Raw genomic sequence first — 19756 nt, 5'->3', positions numbered from 1 at the left:
GGGATCCCCACCCCCCAAACAGCCATGGAGGAACAGAGCCGTAGAGAGAAAGTGGTTGTGTCATTATTCAGGTACAGTTGTTCTACCTCTCTCTAATGAAGGGGGTGTTATATTGCATCTGCTTGTGTACTAATGAAGAACAAACCTCCTCATCCAGAACAAACAGACTAGAACAACACAACACCTCCAACCCTACTGAAAGCCTCCAACAGGAGACACGGCCCATCTGCTGCCTCACACTATCTCATAGGACACACACACACACACGCTCACACACACCCACAAACTCACATTGTGTGTGTAGGTGTGTGGACAGTTGCAGACTAATTATTGTTGTGTACCATCTCTAGCCAAGCAGAAATAACAGGACAAATGACAACAACACTTCTGTGCTAGCCCAGCAGAAAGAGACTTTCTTCCCTTCGTTTCAGGCAAACAAACCTTCTCAATAACTTTCGCAATCAAAGGTGTGGGGAAGTGTGCCCCTCTCTGGTGATTGAGGTCATTTCTGGACAGTATTTCTGTCCATCTGTATGTCCATCTACAGTATATCTAACATGTGGCTCCCTCTATCCCCTTCCCTCTTTCCAAATAGTATATTAGGTATTTCACCTTCTCAGCCCTTCTCTCTACCCTCCTATCTTCAAAAGCACTCTATTGTTCATGTGTTTGTTTCCATGACAGTCCCTCTATCACTGCCTACCCTTTTTTCTTTATTCCTTCCTCCTGTTTTCCTCTGTTGATCTGCAGCCCCTGATGTCGTTTTTCCTCCCTGCCTGTTGCTTTCTTGCCATGCCCTGTGAGCACTGTTTATCTCCCCTCCACACTCTCTGGGGTTGAGTGGGGAGGGAGGGGGTGAGGGGGGCGAGGACAAGAGCAGAGGCACTTTATTAATCAATCAAGCAACTTTGCAAATTCACCTAATTAACGTCTAATTAAGGATCTGGGCACCTCGCCAACACTCATCACATCCCCCTCCGCCACCACCCCCGTCGTGCCCCAGACATCATCTTTATTCCCTCCATCCATCCACCCTCCTTTTCCTCATGCCACCAACAGCTGAGGCCCTCAACAGAGAGGTAAATACATTTCCTCTTCATCCATCCATCCATCCATCTGTTTTTTTCCTCCATTAGGACTTATGCCACCAAGCTCTGCTGCCCACGCAAGATAGTTTTCAGAGAAAGCTCAACCGACCTTGCTTATTCATACCACCAGAATCTCTTGGTCTTACCAGAGAGAGGTCCTGGCCAAACTCATCCATCACAGCCGTCTGGTAGGACTCCAGCGACTCCGTCCCACACTGATGATGTGTACGGTTCTCACAGTCCCCCTGCCAGCTTTCTCTGCGGTAAAGGGTGGCACGCCAGGCACGCTGAATTCTGGGTAGAAAAACAACAAATATATAAATTATACATAAGGAAAGGTCACATCTGGAACTGAAATTTGAGATTGCCTGTGCTGTTGTTTTTTTAATTGAAATGAAACTGTACAGACCACAATATCAGTATCATTATAAAGTGCCTTCGGAAAGTATTCAGGCCGAGGTCAGGTTAGATGAAGTGAGAATGAACAGGCCTCAGTAAAGTCCTGTCTAGCAACAAAGGTATATTGGCTGTCCAGATGTTTTATTTTATTTTATTTTATTTTTTTTATTTCACCTTTATTTAACCAGGTAGGCAAGTTGAGAACAAGTTCTCATTTACAATTGCGACCTGGCCAAGATAAAGCAAAGCAGTTCGACACATACAACGACACAGAGTTACACATGGAGTAAAACAAACATACAGTCAATAATACAGTATAAACAAGTCTATATACGATGTGAGCAAATGAGGTGAGATAAGGGAGGTAAAGGCAAAAAGGCCATGGTGGCAAAGTAAATACAATATAGCAAGTAAAACACTGAAATGGTAGATTTGCAATGGGAGAATGTGCAAAGTAGAAATAAAAATAATGGGGTGCAAAGGAGCAAAATAAATAAATTAATTAAATACAGTACGGAAAGAGGTAGTTGTTTGGGCTAAATTATAGGTGGGCTATGTACAGGTGCAGTAATCTGTGAGCTGCTCTGACAGTTGGTGCTTAAAGCTAGTGAGGGAGATAAGTGTTTCCAGTTTCAGAGATTTTTGTAGTTCGTTGCAGTCATTGGCACCAGAGAACTGGAAGGAGAGGCGGCCAAAGAAATAATTGGTTTTGGGGGTGACTAGAGAGATATACCTGCTGGAGCGTGTGCTACAGGTGGGAGATGCAATGGTGACCAGCGAGCTGAGATAAGGGGGGACTTTACCTAGCAGGGTCTTGTAGATGACATGGAGCCAGTGGGTTTGGAGACGAGTATGAAGCGAGAGCCAGCCAACGAGAGCGTACAGGTCGCAATGGTGGGTAGTATATGGGGCTTTGGTGACAAAACGGATTGCACTGTGAAAGACTGCATCCAATTTGTTGAGTAGGGTATTGGAGGCTATTTTGTAAATGACATCGCCAAAGTCGAGGATTGGTAGGATGGTCAGTTTTACAAGGGTATGTTTGGCAGCATGAGTGAAGGATGCTTTGTTGTGAAATAGGAAGCCAATTCTAGATTTAACTTTGGATTGGAGATGTTTGATATGGGTCTGGAAGGAGAGTTTACAGTCTAACCAGACACCTAAGTATTTGTAGTTGTCCACGTATTCTAAGTCAGAGCCGTCCAGAGTAGTAATGTTGGACAGGCGGGTAGGTACAGGTAGCGATCGGTTGAAGAGCATGCATTTAGTTTTACTTGTATTTAAGAGCAATTGGAGGGCACGGAAGGAGAGTTGTATGGCATTGAAGCTTGCCTGGAGGGTTGTTAACACAGTGTCCAAAGAAGGGCCAGAAGTATACAGAATGGTGTCGTCTGCGTAGAGGTGGATCAGAGACTCACCAGCAGCAAGAGCGACCTCATTGATGTATACAGAGAAAAAGTGAAAAGAGGATACTCAGCATAGGAGGAAGATATAAATATATGTGCTTGTGTAAATATGTCTTTGCGGCTGTTTGACCCATTGGGTGAATAAACTTGGTTTGAGCTTTGACTAGTTTTCCGTTAGTTTTTCACTCTGTTTGTCAGAACCTAACAAAAGACATACACTTGCCTATCCAAGGTCCCACAGTTAACAGTGCATGTCAGAGCAAAACCCAAGCCATGAGGTCGAAGGAATTGTCTGTAGAGCTCCGAGACAGGTTTGTGTCGAGGCACAGATCTGGGGAAGGGTACCAAAACATTTCTGCAGCATTGAAGGTCGCCAAGAACACACTGGCCACCAAGACTTTTCCGAGAGCTTGACACCCGGTCAAACTGAGCAATCGGGGGAGAAGGGGCCTTGCAAGGTCAGGGAGGTGACCAAGAACCCTATGGTCACTCTGACAGGGCTCTAGAGTTCTTCTGTGGAGATGGGAGAACCTTCCAGATGGACAACCATCTCTGCAGCTCTCCACCAATCAGGCCTTTATGGTAGAGTGGCCAGGCGGAAGCCACTCCTCAGTAAAAGGCACATGACAGCCTGCTCGGACTTTGCCAAAAGTCACCAAAAGACTCTAGAAACAAGAAACAAGATTCTCTAGTCTGATGAAACCAAGATTGAACTCTTTGGCCTGAATGCTAAGTGTCACGTCTGGAGGAAACCTGGCACAATCCCTACAGTGAAGCATGGTGGTGGCAGAATCATGCTGTGAGGATGTTTTTCAGTGGCAGGGACTGGGAGACTAGTCAGGATTGAAGCAAAGATGAACAGAGCAAAGTACAGAGAGATTCTTGATGAAAACGTACACCAGTGCTCTCAGGACCTCAGACTGGGGCGAAGGTTCACCTTCCAACAGGACAACGACCCTAAGCACACAGCCAAGACAAAGCAGGAGTGGCTTCGGGACAAGTCTTTGAATGTCCTTGAGTGGCCCAGCCAGAGCCCAGACTTAAACCTGATTAAACATCACTGGAGAGACCTGACAATAGCTGTGCAGCAACTCCCCATCCAACCTGACAGAGCTTGAGAGGATCTGTAGAGAAGAGTGGGAAAACTCCCCAAATACAGGTGTGGCAAGCCTGTTGCGTCATACCCAAGAAGACTCGAGGCTGGATTCACTTCCAAAGGTGCTTCAACAAAGTACTGAGTAAAGGGTCAGAATACTTATGTAAATGTGATATTTCAGGTTTTTCTTTTATAAATTAGCAAACATTTCTAAAAATGTGTTTTTGCTTTGTCATTATGGGTAATTGTGTGTAGATTGATGATGGGGAAAAAATGATTTAATCCATTTTAGAATAAGGCTGTAACCTAACAAAATCTGGAGAAAGTCAAGGGGTCTGAATTCTTTCCGAAGGCACTGTATGTTGTACAAGCACATTCTGACATTCTCACTGCTCTAGGTCACACACAGTGGAGGAGAAGGAAGGGGAGGACCATCCTACTCAGTGAATTTAAAAAAAAATGTAAACATTAAACATTCAAAAAGTTATCCTTTTTAGATAAAACTATACAAAATATATGAAAATGTCATCAAATAACGGATTAAAACACACTGTTTTACAATGAAGGTCTACATTAGCTTTTAACAGCACTCTGTAATATAGCACCATGGTGTGGCCGGAAGACAGCTAATTTCCGTCCGTTCACTTGTAGGCTAGGTTGCAGCAACCTCATGATGGGTACAGGGCAAATTCGAGTATCATGTAGTAGCCTACACCTATCGATGTTACATTGCGCTGGGTGAATGGAAAGTGACTGACAGTCATCCAATATGCTGTAATAGAGATAAGGCCATGCTCAATAAAAATAAAATAAATGTCCTCCCTGATCTTAAATGGCACCGACCACCGCTGACATACATAGAGGAAATCTAGTGGGCATTTATTTCTACACAGCCCTTAAGTGATGCACTTCCAAATGTATGGATTAAAGCACAAGATAAAACAGATTAAGTTTAACTTTGGTTAAGGGGAAATGAAGCCCATGATAGAGTGAGGACAGTGTCTGCTGGGTGATACAGTGATTCCCTCTGGAGAGTGGAGAGAGGCTTGATAACCACTTCATAGTGTGGCATATTGCATTTTTTCCCTTTCTCTCCTTCTCCCACACTTCATCTCTCTCCTTCATTCTCTCCTTCATTCTCTCTTCCCTCTCTCCTCTCTCTCTCCTCTATCCCTCTCTCCATTTCCAATAACCCCAGCTCCAGGGTCCAGGGTGATGTGTAGGATCAATTACCCGATGGAGAAACACATTCACCTCCAGCAGAGCAGGGAGCCAGCTGAGCCAAATGGAACAAATTGAATTAAGCCATAACCCACCGCTTCAAAACCCATAGGTTTACTCTGCCCACCTCCCTCACTTCTTCTATAACCCCCTCTCTTTCTACCTCCCTCCATCCATACCCACACCAATGAATTTCCCCCCTCTATCCCTTGTTCTGTCCACCTTCCTCCCTCCATCTCTTTCTCTGCCTCCATACACTCTTCAAATGTGTTTATTTTATCCCTCCATACCTCCCGCTCTCCATCCATTCCCTCCTAAATGTGTTTATTCCAGCCTCCTAGTCCTTCCAGAGAAGGCAGCCTGGGGCGATAGCTGACCCCCTATTACAACAGCTATAAAGGTTGGGTTCATGTTCCTCTCACATGGTGTTAAAGGTAGGTTTTGGTTTCACACAAACGCAGATGAACTCTGATCCTGCCGTAGAAAGCCAATCAAAGGGTGAATTGGTTTAAGGCCACGGTGGGATTGATGTCATCACCACTACAACCACAACAACACACCTGGGAATGGATAGGAGACAGGAATACACAATGACAGAGGGGAGAGGGGGACACACCTGACCATACACAGGGGTGCATGTACACACACACTCACACACATAACACAAACTATTACATACAAGGAGAAAAACAAAAACAACATTTACAAACACTTCCTCTATTTACATGTGTACCACTACCCCCCCCCCCCCCCCCTCTCTCTCTCTCCACAGTGCCCCCTCCTGGTGGTGTGTATTAAACACAGTACAGTACTACAGGTGGTACTCACACAATGGCCTTGGTCTCCCAGTAGCGCTGATGCTCAAGGCAACGAGGACTGTTGTCATCCTCTTCCTCACTCCTCAGGTAAACATTTCTACAGGGACACATAGTGGAAGAACAGTCAGGGACAGGGAGGGTCATGACTGTCCTGTGAGGATCCGAACGGGTCAGATAAGCTTTACAATAGATAACTTCAACCAGACCCCCTCTCACCCGCAGAGGTTGACAGCTCATGCCCTGTTGTAAATCAAGGACAGAACATTCAGCTATGTCCCTCTCCAAATCCACCTAAGGAATGTGCCTTTGTTTCAACACACTTTTCCCACTGAAGCTCTAACACAAGTGTATACTGGAAGAATATTTCTAACATAGAATGTGGGGAATGGTCAGAGGTGATCTAAAGAATAACAATGTCCTTTCGGTTGTTATTTTATGATGTCATTAAAAATATTATAAAATAAATACTGTAACTTGAAAAGTATGTGTGTGTCCATCCGATGCGTTGTGCATGAAATATGTAAAATGATGAAAGTGATTTTGTTAAGAGAAGGATGTGATTTTAGAAATTACAACAGGAAATTGTTTCTAGAACTTTGTACAAGTAAGTAGTCACCACCCCCTTGAGTGAGGTCAGAGAGCGTGTCAGCCTGGGGGAACCACCCTTTTGAAGAACAGTATAAAATTATGGGTTAAGAATTAACATATCAGACCAGAGAGATGTTGAGATGCAGCTCACATTTAAAGTGGTTTAAACTTGGAATCTGAAAACGAGGCAGAGACAATGAAGTCACCTCCCGGACAATCACTGGTATGGCTGATTAGCTGTCCTAAGTAAAGTATGTAGAAAAGCGAATTTAAGTGGGACCATTCTACTACTCTTTTCAAATCACTGTAGTACGCTACTCTCAACACCCAACTGAGAACCATCGACACGGATGGCTAGACTATCTTCAAAGAATCATCTTCCAGAGCGAGTGGAAGTAGAGATAGCTCTGTAGTTCTGTTCAGGACAACACCACGGGTCGACAGAAACTGGGTGATGGCAGAGGAGAGCAACAGTAGAAGACGGGTGGGGACCCCGTTTGGAGAATCAGAGCCTTAGCATGCCGCAAAAAAAGGACCAACAACCTTTCCAAAAAGGCCTGTTCTGGCAGAAATGCACGAAGAACCAAGACATTTACACGAAAATACATTCATGATTTCTTACTCTGGGCGGCAGTTCGTGTGCAAAGTATATGATTGCTGTGAGAGAAGTTTCTAAAATGTACCAATGTTAAGTGTCTCTGTCTCTGTTTCGCCCTCTCCATGTCTTTTGTAACAAGTCGAGGTTATGATGATTAATAAGTTGACTGTTTATGGATTTGATAGGTAAAGACCTTTAGAGTTTCATTCAGGAGATCGTAACTCTTTAAAGAACCGCTCTCGATCACACACTTGGCCCAGTGTTGTCCGGGTTAGGGGAGGGTTTGTCCTTGTCCCATCAGGCTCTAGCGACTCCTGTGGCGGGCCGGGTGCATACACGCTGACACGGTCGCCAGGTGTACGATATTTCCTCCTACACATAGGTGCGGCTTGGCAGGGTCGTGTTTCGGGGGACGCACGGCTCTCAACCTTCGCCTCTGCCGAGTCCGTACAGGAGTTGCAGCGATGGGACAAAAATGTAACTACCAAATGGATACCACAAAATTGGTGAGAAAATAAAAAGATAAAAACGCTCTCGTGGTGCCCCAAATCTTAATGAGTTAATTGTTACATGATTAATTTAATCGGGTAACAATTAAACATAGATAGGTTTTTACATTTATTTTTTACCCCTTTTTCTCCCCAATTTCGTGGTATCCAATTGTTTTTAGTAGCTACTATCTCGTCTCATCGCTACAACTCTCGTACGGGCTCGGGAGAGACGAAGGTTGAAAGTCATCCTCCCTATGATACACAACCCAACCAAGCCGCACTGCTTCTTAACACAGTGTGCATCCAACCCGGAAGCCAGCCGCACCAATGTGTCGGAGGAAACACTGTGCACCTGGCAACCTTGGCCCACCACAGGAGTCGCTGGTGCGCGATGAGACAAGGATATCCCTACCGGCCAAACCCTCCCTAACCCAGACGATGCTAGGCCAATTGTGCATCGCCCCACGGACCTCCCGGTCACAGCCGGTTACGACAGAGCTTGTGCGCGAACCCGGAGTCTCTGGTGGCACAACGCCCTTAAACACTGCGCCACCCGGGAGGCAAACATAGATAGTTGATTAGATAAATAACAGTGATCAGATTACTGAAAGTAAAGTCACGACAGTGCTAAGGCACTTGAAAGTAACATTCACTGCTGTGTCGAGTAGACGGTTGGTTAAATGTTCTTTACCTCTCCATCTTATGCACTTGTTGTCCTCCACCATGGTTGCAGAAGCGATGGTGCCTCTTCTCTTCCTCCTACACAGGATCACAGAAAGACAAGAGCAGTTTCTTCTTGAACGGAGGATAACAGGGAAGATGAAAATATTGCTGCAAGATTCAGTCATAACTCTGTCCTGGTGTTACACCGTCTGTCTGCAACGTTAATACCACCTACTCACACTGTCTGGTAGAGCACTGAGGGAGACAACGCAACTACACTCTCTTTATTCTGTCTGGTAGAGCACTGAGGGAGACAACGCAACTACAGTCTCTTTATTCTGTCTGGTAGAGCACTGAGGGAGACAACGCAACTACAGTCTCTTTATTCTGTCTGGTAGAGCACTGAGGGAGACAACACAACTACACTCTCTTTATTCTGTCTGGTAGAGCACTGAGGGAGACAACACAACTACACTCTCTTTATTCTGTCTGGTAGAGCACTGAGGGAGACAACGCAACTACAGTCTCTTTATTCTGTCTGGTAGAGCACTGAGGGAGACAACACAACTACACTCTCTTTATTCTGTCTGGTAGAGCACTGAGGGAGACAACACAACGACACTCTCTTTATTCTGTCTGGTAGAGCACTGAGGGAGACAACACAACTACAGTCTCTTTATTCTGTCTGTTTGTTGAAACTTCTATTCTCTCAGTTCGCTTTCTTGTTGGAATGATAATGCAGACATTTCGATAATGACCAAGAAGATAGCACTGCAGAAAGGAGGAACATTCAGGATAGCAAGCAGGGTCAAAACACACAGTCATACACACACACAACACACACACACACATTTGCAGTTTCACATGTAAAAACACTCCACATGTAACTTTCACTTTAACATGTAGAATTGCAAGTTCAAGTGATAAACAATCATGTGAAAATCACATTTGCAATTTCAAGTAAGAAAGTAAGAAAACGTTCACTTTTTTATTTATAGGGCGGCAGGTAGCCTAGCAGCTAGAGCGTTGGGCCAGTAACCGAAATGTCGCTTGTTCGAATTCCTGAGTCGACAAGGTGAACTGCTCCATGGTCGCTGTTAATGAATGCTGACCCTGGAAATGACCCAACTCTCCGAGCGTGTCTCACGGGGAGTTGGGATATGCAGAAAACATTTGCATTTCACACTTGTGTATAATACATATAAGTACATGTGTGAAACAGGACAGATATAAGAACCCACCGTATTGCTATTTTATAGGGTTTTCACATGATTGTTGTGAACTTGCAATTCTACAGTACATGTGTGAAAGCGAGATTTACACATGCTGTTAACATGTGAACTCTAATAAATGTAATACATGTGAAATGTGAGCTCAAAATGTGAAAACAGCTAAATGCAATTTGGGAGTTTTATTTGTAAGGGCACATATACACACACAGTATGCGCCCTGGCTGCTGGCAGAGCTGATAGGCCAGCAGTGAATGGGAGAGATGTAGTGAAGTGGCTTCATGAATACATCCATCTGTCAGTCCTGTCTAAGTGAAGGTTCAGGGGGGGTGGCACAGCACCCACAGGCTCTCTGCCTGGCAGACACAGACAGGGCTGGCCCCTTGCAACTGGCCCCTGACTGGCTCCTGCTTGGCCCCTGTGGCTTCTCTGGCATCTGCACATCCTGACTGCCAACAAGCTGCACATTGCTAACACACACACATAAAGAGAATATTCTGAATTAGGGCTGTCAGAGTTTACAAGTTAACGCAAGTTAACTTTTGTAATTTTAGTGCACTCATTTTAATTATCGTGATTAATCGCATTGTTTGAAAACATCCTAAATCAAATAAATCTACGCAGCTAAAAACAACAATGTGATGTGAAAACAAGTTAACTTTGAGGTTACAAAAGTCTGCTTTATCAATCTACCACATTTTGCTAACCGTTACTTTGGACAAAATCAACACGTTCAAATTGTTGTAATGCTTTTTATACCCCAAAAATCTTGAATTACAGCTCAATTTGAGCCAATTCTGAATTTGCGATGAATCGTGATTAATCAGCATATCCTGCGATTAACGTGGTTAAATGTTTAAACGTTTGACAGACCGACAGAACTTTGAATTGAACAGTCAGTATTCTGAGTTTGAGAGAAATGGATCATAAATATACATTGGAAGAGAACCCCAGTGTTTGTCCTCTTGGTCGAAAGGGCAAGACATTGGGTTTCTCACCTGGGAGAAACCTGGATTCTAATCCTGCCGGTTACAAATGCACACACATGTTAAACGCAGAATCTAATTTAAATCTGAGTCATGTGAAAAATAAACATATGCATAATTAACATGTGAAAAATCCATGTAAAACCTCACGTGTCTGAAAACCACACCTGACTCCTAAAAAATGTAGGTGAAAAATGCATTTTTATTATTTATTTTGTGCCATTTTTCACGCGATTTGATCATACATGTGTCTGAAAACAGCTCCTTTCTGTTATCTGAATCATGCCATTCTGAATGCTCCTCACTCTCTATTCAGTACAGCCAACAGGGATTTCCTGTTCAGAAATACTGGGGAAGGGCCAACTGTAGGCTAGCCTATTGTTGAGGTGCACATCCTTGTGTATAATTAAAACAACAGTATTTGTTGTTTTGAACGCACTGAGATCATGTCTTGCATTAGAGATTCAACTTTTGCTTGAAATCTCCACTGAGCACCAAACACAAACAGAACTCTCAAACAATCTGTCAACTTTGTAGCGTTTGTTTATGTGTGTGCACATACTAGACTACACAAATAACTTCTCTGTAATACATTGTATCAATTTCTTGAATCATGTGAACAGTTATTTCAATCCCAACCTGTGTTTGTTGTTTGCCATCTACCGTTGTGTTTCGCGCCACTGTTCAAAAAAGGATGCACTCGCATTACAGCGAAGAAGGCGGGACCAAAAGTTAGAGAAAGCTGAATTTTATGCAAATACTTCACGATATCGCGACACTATTGACCAATCGAAGCACACTATATTGTCTAGCCCCTACTGGATTGGCTGTTTATACCTAGCACTACCTAGCATACCTTCTAGCTTGCTAGCACCCATATGAGGGGAAGATAGCGTGGCTATCCTAATTATTGTGTTATGTGGAAATGCACTGTTACATGGGGAATTTTACTAAGCAGCACTTGCCCGGCCACGCTAGCTTCACCCTCATGTGGGTGCTAACAAGCAAGCAAGCTAGGTAGTGCTAGGTATCAACAGACATTGTCAGCCAATATAGTAGAGTCTGGAAGCTATAATGACTTTTGTTTGGTCACTCGCTTTGCGATTTTGTGGAAGATTAGCATAAAGTTCTGCTCTCCCCAACTTTAGTATCGCCCTGTTCAGCTCCCTGGCCCATGCTCGCTTCGCTCAACGATCCCCACCCACTCTGCTTCTCTTTGCATTCCTTCCATTGAATTTTAATGGCTTCAGATGTTTCACCGCACATTAGCGCTCTATATTAACACCGGCCATTGGGCTACATTTCCTCATTATGCTGGGTTGGTGACGTCAGTAATTCTATTGGTATATTCCGTTTTGGATATATGTTGTTCCCTTGCAGATGTTCCAATCTGCTATACAGTAGTCAGTGACTGCAGTTATTATTATTGACGTTGTTTGATGTGTAAATGCAAGTCTATTTGCTTTTGTTATGCGCATTTTGACCAGACATTCATTGTTCACTTTTAAAACCAATATTTCCAACATGTTTTTATGCTATGGTTTGCTCTGTGTGCTCAAACACTCCTAACCAGACTGACTGATCCTGTTCAACAATGAATACGACCAGTTCTACACAGAAACTCTTTTTAGTCAAACTTTTCGTTTCTCCTTTGTGTTTACCATTACCCCAGTCAGGAGGATAAATGAGGATAAGTGTACTCAGATTCAGCCTGGTTATTTCGGGAGTGACATTTTTCACACGTCTCTGAGGGGGTGTCTGTCTGGCTTGTGTTTGACGACATTGATTGACTGTCAACTTCAGCCAGGCCCAGACGCAATGGATGTAACAGATATGAACATGAAGGGAGGTAGAGAAAGAGAGATGGAGAGAGAGAGGAGGGAGAGAGAGAGAAGGGAGAGGGAGAGAGAGAGGGGGAGAGAGAGAGGGTGGAGAAAGAGAGAGAGAGAGGGTAACAAATGAGCAGAGTAAGACTAGATGCATAACTTCAGAGGGACTGTTTATAGGCATCTTACGGGAAATGTGATATGCGGGCCAACGATAGCCACCATAGATCTATTTCTCTTCAAAACATAATATAGAGGAGGTAAGATGGCTCTAAACAAGCTACATTACACTGCCTTGAATTAAACAGTGAGGCAGTGAGAGGGGAGAGAAGGAAGGAAGGAGGAAGAGCGGAGAGGGAAAAAAACAGCACACACAAGCGGCTCCCCCGCCCTTTAATTGATGAGTTATTAAAATCATTATTTCTCAGAGGCCCAGTTCTATCAGAGAGATCGATGGGAAACACACATCAGAAAAGTTGAGTTTGCGCACACACACAGTGTGTGAGGAATGGTCTGGTGGTTGCCCTTCAGACTATGGTGTCGTCCCCCGTCCCTGACACACACACACACACACACACACACACACACACACACACACACACACACAGAGACAAGGAAAACACATCACACGGGTGAATTGATGAGAAGAAAACAGACCAAACAGAACACACTAGCTCAGGTTTATTATAGAACACCATTGCATAACAGGTATGACATGTTATGTTTATTACACAGAGGAGAACAGGAGAAGAGAACACACACTGAAGAATGAAACACACAGGACAACAGAACACACACACACACTCACAGACACAAACATCTGTGAGTGAAGCGATGTAGAGTATGTGTCATGGCTATCAGTCGGCCGGAGGAAATGTCCAATCGGGGAAAAGAGCTGTATCAGTAGGGATGCTCGTTAGTCGGAATTTTGGAAATCAATTTACATGAGCAGCGCTGGCAGGAACGGATGTATGGAATGCAACACGTACTCTATCACGGCTTCTGAGTGTGAAAAGGGTCTCTTAGAATGTAATCACTTCCACTAAGAGGGATATGTACATTTAATGGACACAATCATATGATTACAGGGCTTGAGTGGAGACTGGAATAATTTATGTGGATGAAAGGCACCTTGAATGTAATGGCCATGAGATAAAACAGCAGCAGTGGATAGATGAGATTCTTCCCAGTCCCACTCTCTGTGTCAATAGGAACCTATCTGCACGTTGGGGAATAGGGGGGAGATGGACGGACGGACGCAGACAGACAGACAGACAGACAGATGACAAACAGATCAGATGACAGACAGGATGACGTGTGTAATAACCCACATTGGTGGCCAGGATCCCCTGACAGAGTGGCAGTTGCACACACAACAATAGAAAGGCCATGGAGGGAGGTGGAAACTGATCGACGAAGCAGCGATAAGGAGCTGCCTCACCTTGGAGGCGACATCAAGCATGCAGATATGGAATTCATTTCATATCTATAATTAAGCAGTTCATCAAGGGTGAGACAACCCCATTTTCACAAGGGTTGGAGATAGCCCTGGGTTTATGGATCCAATTCAAAGATATCTGCTCCCCTGAAATGCATACTTACAGTACATACTTACACACAAACACACACACACACACACACACACACACACACACACACACACACACACACACACACACACACACACACACACACACACGTCCAGGCTGGATGCATGAGAATGGGATGTTAGGGGAATATGGCGATGGGAGAGATGATGAGGAGTGAGGGAAGGAGTAGAAAAGGCTAGTGAGATAGGGGGAGTGAGAACATGGGAGAAAGGGAAGAGGGAATAGAGAGGGAGAGGGATGGGTGGGGTGATGGAAGAGGTGAGAGAGTGAGAAAATGATCATATGGTCTATCAAAATATAAAATGGAGCGGTTTGGACTATTCCCTTGGTGCAATTAGCAAGTGGAGAGCTGCTTTGGTAAACATATGGTGAGAGGGAGAGAGAGAGAGCGAGAGATAGAGAGAGAAAGAGGAGGGGCAGAGCTGCATGGTTTCACACAGTGTCAGAGAGCCTGGCTCTCACAGTGATCAAAGACTGAGCTCACTCATTTAGCCCAAACCAGTCTTCCAAGACATGCTAATGAGTTGGAATGTGAGTGAGCACTGCATTGCCAGGAGAAGGGAAGTATGTGTATGTGAGTGGAGAGTGGAGTCCCACGGGGAAATGGAGACGGCACCCAGCAGAGTGGAGTCCCACAGGGAAATGGAGACGGCACCCAGCAGAGTGGAGTCCCACGGGGAAATGGAGACGGCACTCAGCAGAGTGGAGTCCCACGGGGAAATGGAGACGGCACCCAGCAGAGTGGAGTCCCACGGGGAAACGGAGACGGCACTCAGCAGAGTGGAGTCCCACGGGGAAATGGAGACGGCGCTCAGCAGAGTGGAGTCCCACGGGGAAATGGAGACGGCACTCAGCAGAGTGGAGTCCCACGGGGAAACGGAGACGGCACTCAGCAGAGTGGAGTCCCACGGGGAAATGGAGACACCATAATGTACTTCTGAAATATGACCCCCTCCTTCACACACTTTTACAGTAGATCTCACTACCGTACCAACTCCACTATGCAGTAGTTCACTGTCATGGATCCTGTAAACTACATGTTCAATGGGATACAGTGGACCAGTGCTCTTCACTTCTGATCCACAGAGTGTGATGTGCGTAGACTTTTGTTCAAGCCCAGCACTAGACCTGATTCAGCTGTAGACAAGGGTTTAATATTACAGTTTAAAAAGGCGTGTTATTGCAGGGTTGGGACAATTTCAAAATCCCAGCATACACAAAAGCACACACATCATACATGGGAGCAAACCACGCTCACATTACAAAACAATGCTCACATTACAGCTATGTGTACTGCTCTTTTGAAGGTGGACATGCTAGCTAGCTGTCGTGTGGATACGTACAGCTTGTTCCAGGGCAAAGATACAAAGAACTTCAGATGGCCTTGAAAGGCCATGTTTTTCACTGATGGTTGTAATCAAATCAAATCAAATAAAATGGTATTGGTCACATACACATGGTTAGCAGATATTACTGTGAGTGTAGCGAAATGCTTATACTTCTAGATCTCAACCCCATAGAAAATCTTTGGAGGGAGTTGAAAGTCCGTGTTGCCCAGCAACAGCACCAAAACATCACTGCTCTAGAGGAGATCTGCATGGAGGAATGGGCCAAAATACCAGCAACAGTGTGTGAAAACCTTGTGAAGACTTACAGAAAACGTTTGACTTCTGTCATTGCCATCAAAGGGTATATAACAAAGTATTGAGATAAACTTTTGTTATTGACCAAATACTTATTTTCCACCATAATTTGCAAATAAATGTGATTTTCTGGATTTTCTTTTCTCATTTTGTCTGTCATAGTTGAAGTGTACCTATGATGAAAATTACAGGCCTCTCTCATCTTTTTAAGTGGGAGAACTTGCACAATTGGTGGCTGACTAAATACTTTTTTGCCCCACTATATGTATACAGCATTTCTCCAGCACGGGTGGAAGGTTATTTATGTAAATACAGAACAGCAGGGATCCAAGCACACTCCCTTGTGGCATTTAATTCCCCACAGGTACCTGGGTTGACTGCGTGCTTTGCAGTTTAGTGTACTCCCTCCGCCCCTGTAAGTATGATGTGAACCACTTGATCGCAGTGCTGTCAAAGCCTAGTTTGTCAACCTTTCTCAAGAGCGTGTGGTGGTGAACAGTGTCAAATGCTTTCTTCATATCCAAGAAGTGTGCTGCTGTGACCTACTGACGGTTACATGCACCCACTGTAGTCCTTCAGGACTAGTGAATATCACAACATGTCCAACATGTTGCGATGTCCTCTTTCCAATCCTGTTTAAATAACCACTGTATAAATGGTTGACAACACCACCTGCTGGCTGTAAAACTCTGCTTGCTGATTGATATACTTGGTAATGGAAGGATGGATGGTTGGATAGACAAATGATTGATGACTTGGTAATGGAAGGATGGATGGTTGGATAAATGAATGATTGATGGCTTGGTAATGGAAGGATGGATGTTGGATAGATGAATGAGTGATTACTTGGTAATGAAAGGATGGATGGTTGGATAGATGAATGAGTGATTACTTGGTAATGAAAGGATGGATGGTTGGATAGATGAATGAGTGATTACTTGGTAATGAAAGGATGGATGGTTGGATAGATGAATGAGTGATTACTTGGTAATGAAAGGATGGATGGTTGGATAGATGAATGAGTGATTACTTGGTAATGAAAGGATGGATGGTTGGATAGATGAATGCAGTTCCCAGGGTCCTTATCCAGCACATTAATCTCAGGCAGGTGCATTTGCTCCAGTATAGACCAATGACCTGCACATTTCTATCCACACATTTTTCGACAATTAGTGAATAGTATTCTAAGCAGGTCCTCCTTGTCTTGGCTTTATAAACATCCTCTGGTAGCTGTATGGGCTAGAGGGTATTGATTTCTTCACACTTTACAAAATACTAATCAAATCAAATAGTTTGCATCTGGCTGCTGATTGGAACAGTTATGAATTATTGTTGAGTGGATTAATGCTGTGGGTAACTAACCCCAGTTTGTAGTTGCTAAGACCTTACCAAGTTAGAAGATCTTATAGCCCATTATCCTATCCTGCAGGAGTGTAAGAAAGCAAAAAAAATAACCAAATTGATCTAGAATGAGAGTGGGAACAACCGAGTAGCCTATACAACTGAAAACTAACAAAGTGGAGAGGGATGAAAAGCACAGCGCATTATCACAACACTGACAGCATCAGTATAACATATCACAGAGCAAGAAGATGCGGGATCGGGCAGTGCTTTCAGGTGCGCGTGCGCTCAATACCCCCGTGCGCGATAATGCGCTACACTACATCATTGGTATTAAATATACACGAGCTGCGCGCGGCCAGGTGGATTGGTTGCAGTCTAACACATGCGCACGGACACACACACACATGCATGGACATGCACAGACACACACAGACCAGTAGCTCAAGCATTGAAAGTTGTTTCTTCCGCTGTGTGTCAAACTGTCAACTTTGGTGTGAGTCATGTAACTGTTATTTGTCTACGGCATATAGACTTGTTTAAGCAACAGCTATTCCCATTATTGTCGGTCTAATCACGAGGATAATTTTCAATAGAAATAACAATTACTGTGTGAACCAAAAGTGGTGGAATTCTGCTGGTCACCTTCATGTAATTCTTATGCACAAGTAAGCCTAGTTTATCTCATTCAATGCACTAAATGAATCAGATTTTATTCTGAGATTTAATTAAGGAGTGAGAGGTCGCCTGCATTTGCCTTTTCTCGGCTGGAAATTGAAAGTCGGAGTGTGGAGATTGGTGGATAGGGTTTTAATGAGACCTTTACAGCTGCGGCTGGCAGATGGAGAAAAGTGCCAGCACACGACTCTAAACCAACGATGAATGACACACCGAATTGCTTCAGTCTACTGTTTTATTTGAAATGGCTGGCAAAGCCAGTTAACAAAATGACAGTTGGAAGACAAGGAAAGTATGTGTGTGTGTGAGTGAGTGAGTGAGTGAGTGAGTGAGTGAGTGTGTGTGTGTGAGAGAGAGAGAGAGAGAGAGAGAGAGAGAGAGAGAGAGAGGGGGGGGGGGGGGGGGAGTTGTACTAACTACACGACCAACAACTACACTACAAATACAGGGCTTCGCTGTCCATGGTGCTGAAAGAACAACTCCCAGCCCTAATTCAACGGGTTGGGCTTGGTGAAACTGAGTGCTTGCTTGGAAGACTTTTAAGTTTTACTGTAGGCTACCTTTTGCACAGTAGACAGCTGTTGAACGAGACTAGAATTATGTCATAGTAGTCGATTCCAGTGGAACTGTTTATGTTATATTTTAGGAAAGCTTTGCCCATTGGATTCCGCAAAGACTTATTTGAAAAGACTAAAGACTTATTGGATTCCTCTTCACACATTATCAATCCCAGCAATGACCAAACCAACTGAAATCAGCCCATGCACACACAACGACAAGACCAATAATTAACCCAAATCCATTTCAAAATCATACAACTATCATAGGTAGGTTACAGAATAATCGTCAACATGTCATAAATCACCATAGGCTACAATGTAATCTTTAAACGATCGATGTTAACGCATTTGAAACAACAACGGGATCGCTGGAGGCTGGTGTTTAACCTACCTGGCTGATGCACAGGGCAAGACGTTTCCCTTCCCGCGCGCCGCCGAGACTCCCGCCACGCAGCCTCGTGCCTTCTCCTTGATACATGTTCCTGGAACGACACATGCAAAAGTTATGTCAATTAGCCTAATATCTACATTTACACAGTAAAATACAGATGTCTCCGAGTGAGAAGCAGGTGACTATAGTAGGTCTCTCCGCAGAGATGCTGGTAAACATCTATAGAGCTTGTTATGCAAGCTAGAACGTGATGCAGGATTCCATCACTCAAACTAAGTTATAACAGAATATGTCACTTATCAAACACCCACGACGGGTTCATCGCTGTGATATCAGGGTAAGATCTTGACTAACCGATAATTGCCGGTCCTGAGCATAGCTGCCTCTTTCCACCGTCAGATAAAAAACAGCAGTGGAGAAAGTAGAGAGTGGAGCAGCCCGACAGTCAGACAGAGCCGACTTGGGAATTGCTCTCTCATCCAATAAGATGTTTAGGTCGTGTATGATTTATACCGCGTGTGTGTCGCGGCAAAGGGGGAGTAATTGAGCGCTGTAATCAACGTAAATAACCAGTTTGTTAGCTCTCTCTGCAAAGCATGGCGTTAAAATATATATTCTCATTCAAGGGTAAGCGGGGGGGAAATTACAATCCTCATGTGTCGCCAGTGGACGTACAGGCGCCACTCATGGAGTAAGACACGGGAGATGAATATGGGCACATAGAATGAATCACATGTATTTATTTGACAATAGCCTACTGTTGAAGCTGCCCTTGAGGTGCCCTTGTTTTTGATCATTATTGGGCAGGTTTTTCCGAAAAGTCCTCAAGAAAATCAAAGCATGTTGATGATACATTTTGTCAATGTAATGACAGCAAATCGCTGCAGGAGATTGTGTTATATATGACGCCATGGCGATGACGTCATAGCACCCAACCTTTTAAATAGGCGGCACAAGGAGCCAGATGTTTCACCGGATGTATAAATCTGAAGCATCTGGTTGGAGTGGTTGGAATCTCCACCCCCCACAACATATGGTGAGGAGAGGAAGCCCATTGGCCGGCAGTGGGAGAGTATGAGATGGAACTGGGCTGATTTTCTCATCAAAGAAAAGCCATCCGGTAC

At 44.2% G+C, this 19756-nt stretch overlaps 1 protein-coding gene across 1 annotated transcript in view; it reads right to left on the bottom strand.

Moving 5' to 3' along the window:
• LOC149971250 (uncharacterized) overlaps positions 1-19216 on the bottom strand; it is a 104827-nt gene extending 85611 nt beyond the window's left edge. Inside the window, exons 1-5 of the mRNA XM_090224677.1 lie at positions 18987-19216; positions 18633-18723; positions 8397-8464; positions 6039-6125; positions 1235-1382 (exon numbers count right to left, since the gene is read on the bottom strand). Coding sequence (XP_090080803.1) covers positions 1235-1382; positions 6039-6125; positions 8397-8464; positions 18633-18723; positions 18987-19009 — 417 coding nt within the window. The 5' untranslated portion in view covers positions 19010-19216. The remainder of the gene's footprint in view (positions 1-1234; positions 1383-6038; positions 6126-8396; positions 8465-18632; positions 18724-18986) is intronic.
• Between the last annotated feature and the right edge of the window lie 540 nt (positions 19217-19756).

The sequence above is a fragment of the Oncorhynchus mykiss genome, chromosome 27 (genome assembly GCF_057628025.1).
Source record: "Oncorhynchus mykiss isolate SJ-2025 chromosome 27, ASM5762802v1, whole genome shotgun sequence".
NCBI lineage: Eukaryota > Metazoa > Chordata > Actinopteri > Salmoniformes > Salmonidae > Oncorhynchus > Oncorhynchus mykiss.
Note: the sequence above shows the minus strand (reverse complement) of the source record. Positions and strands in the feature narration are given on the sequence as shown.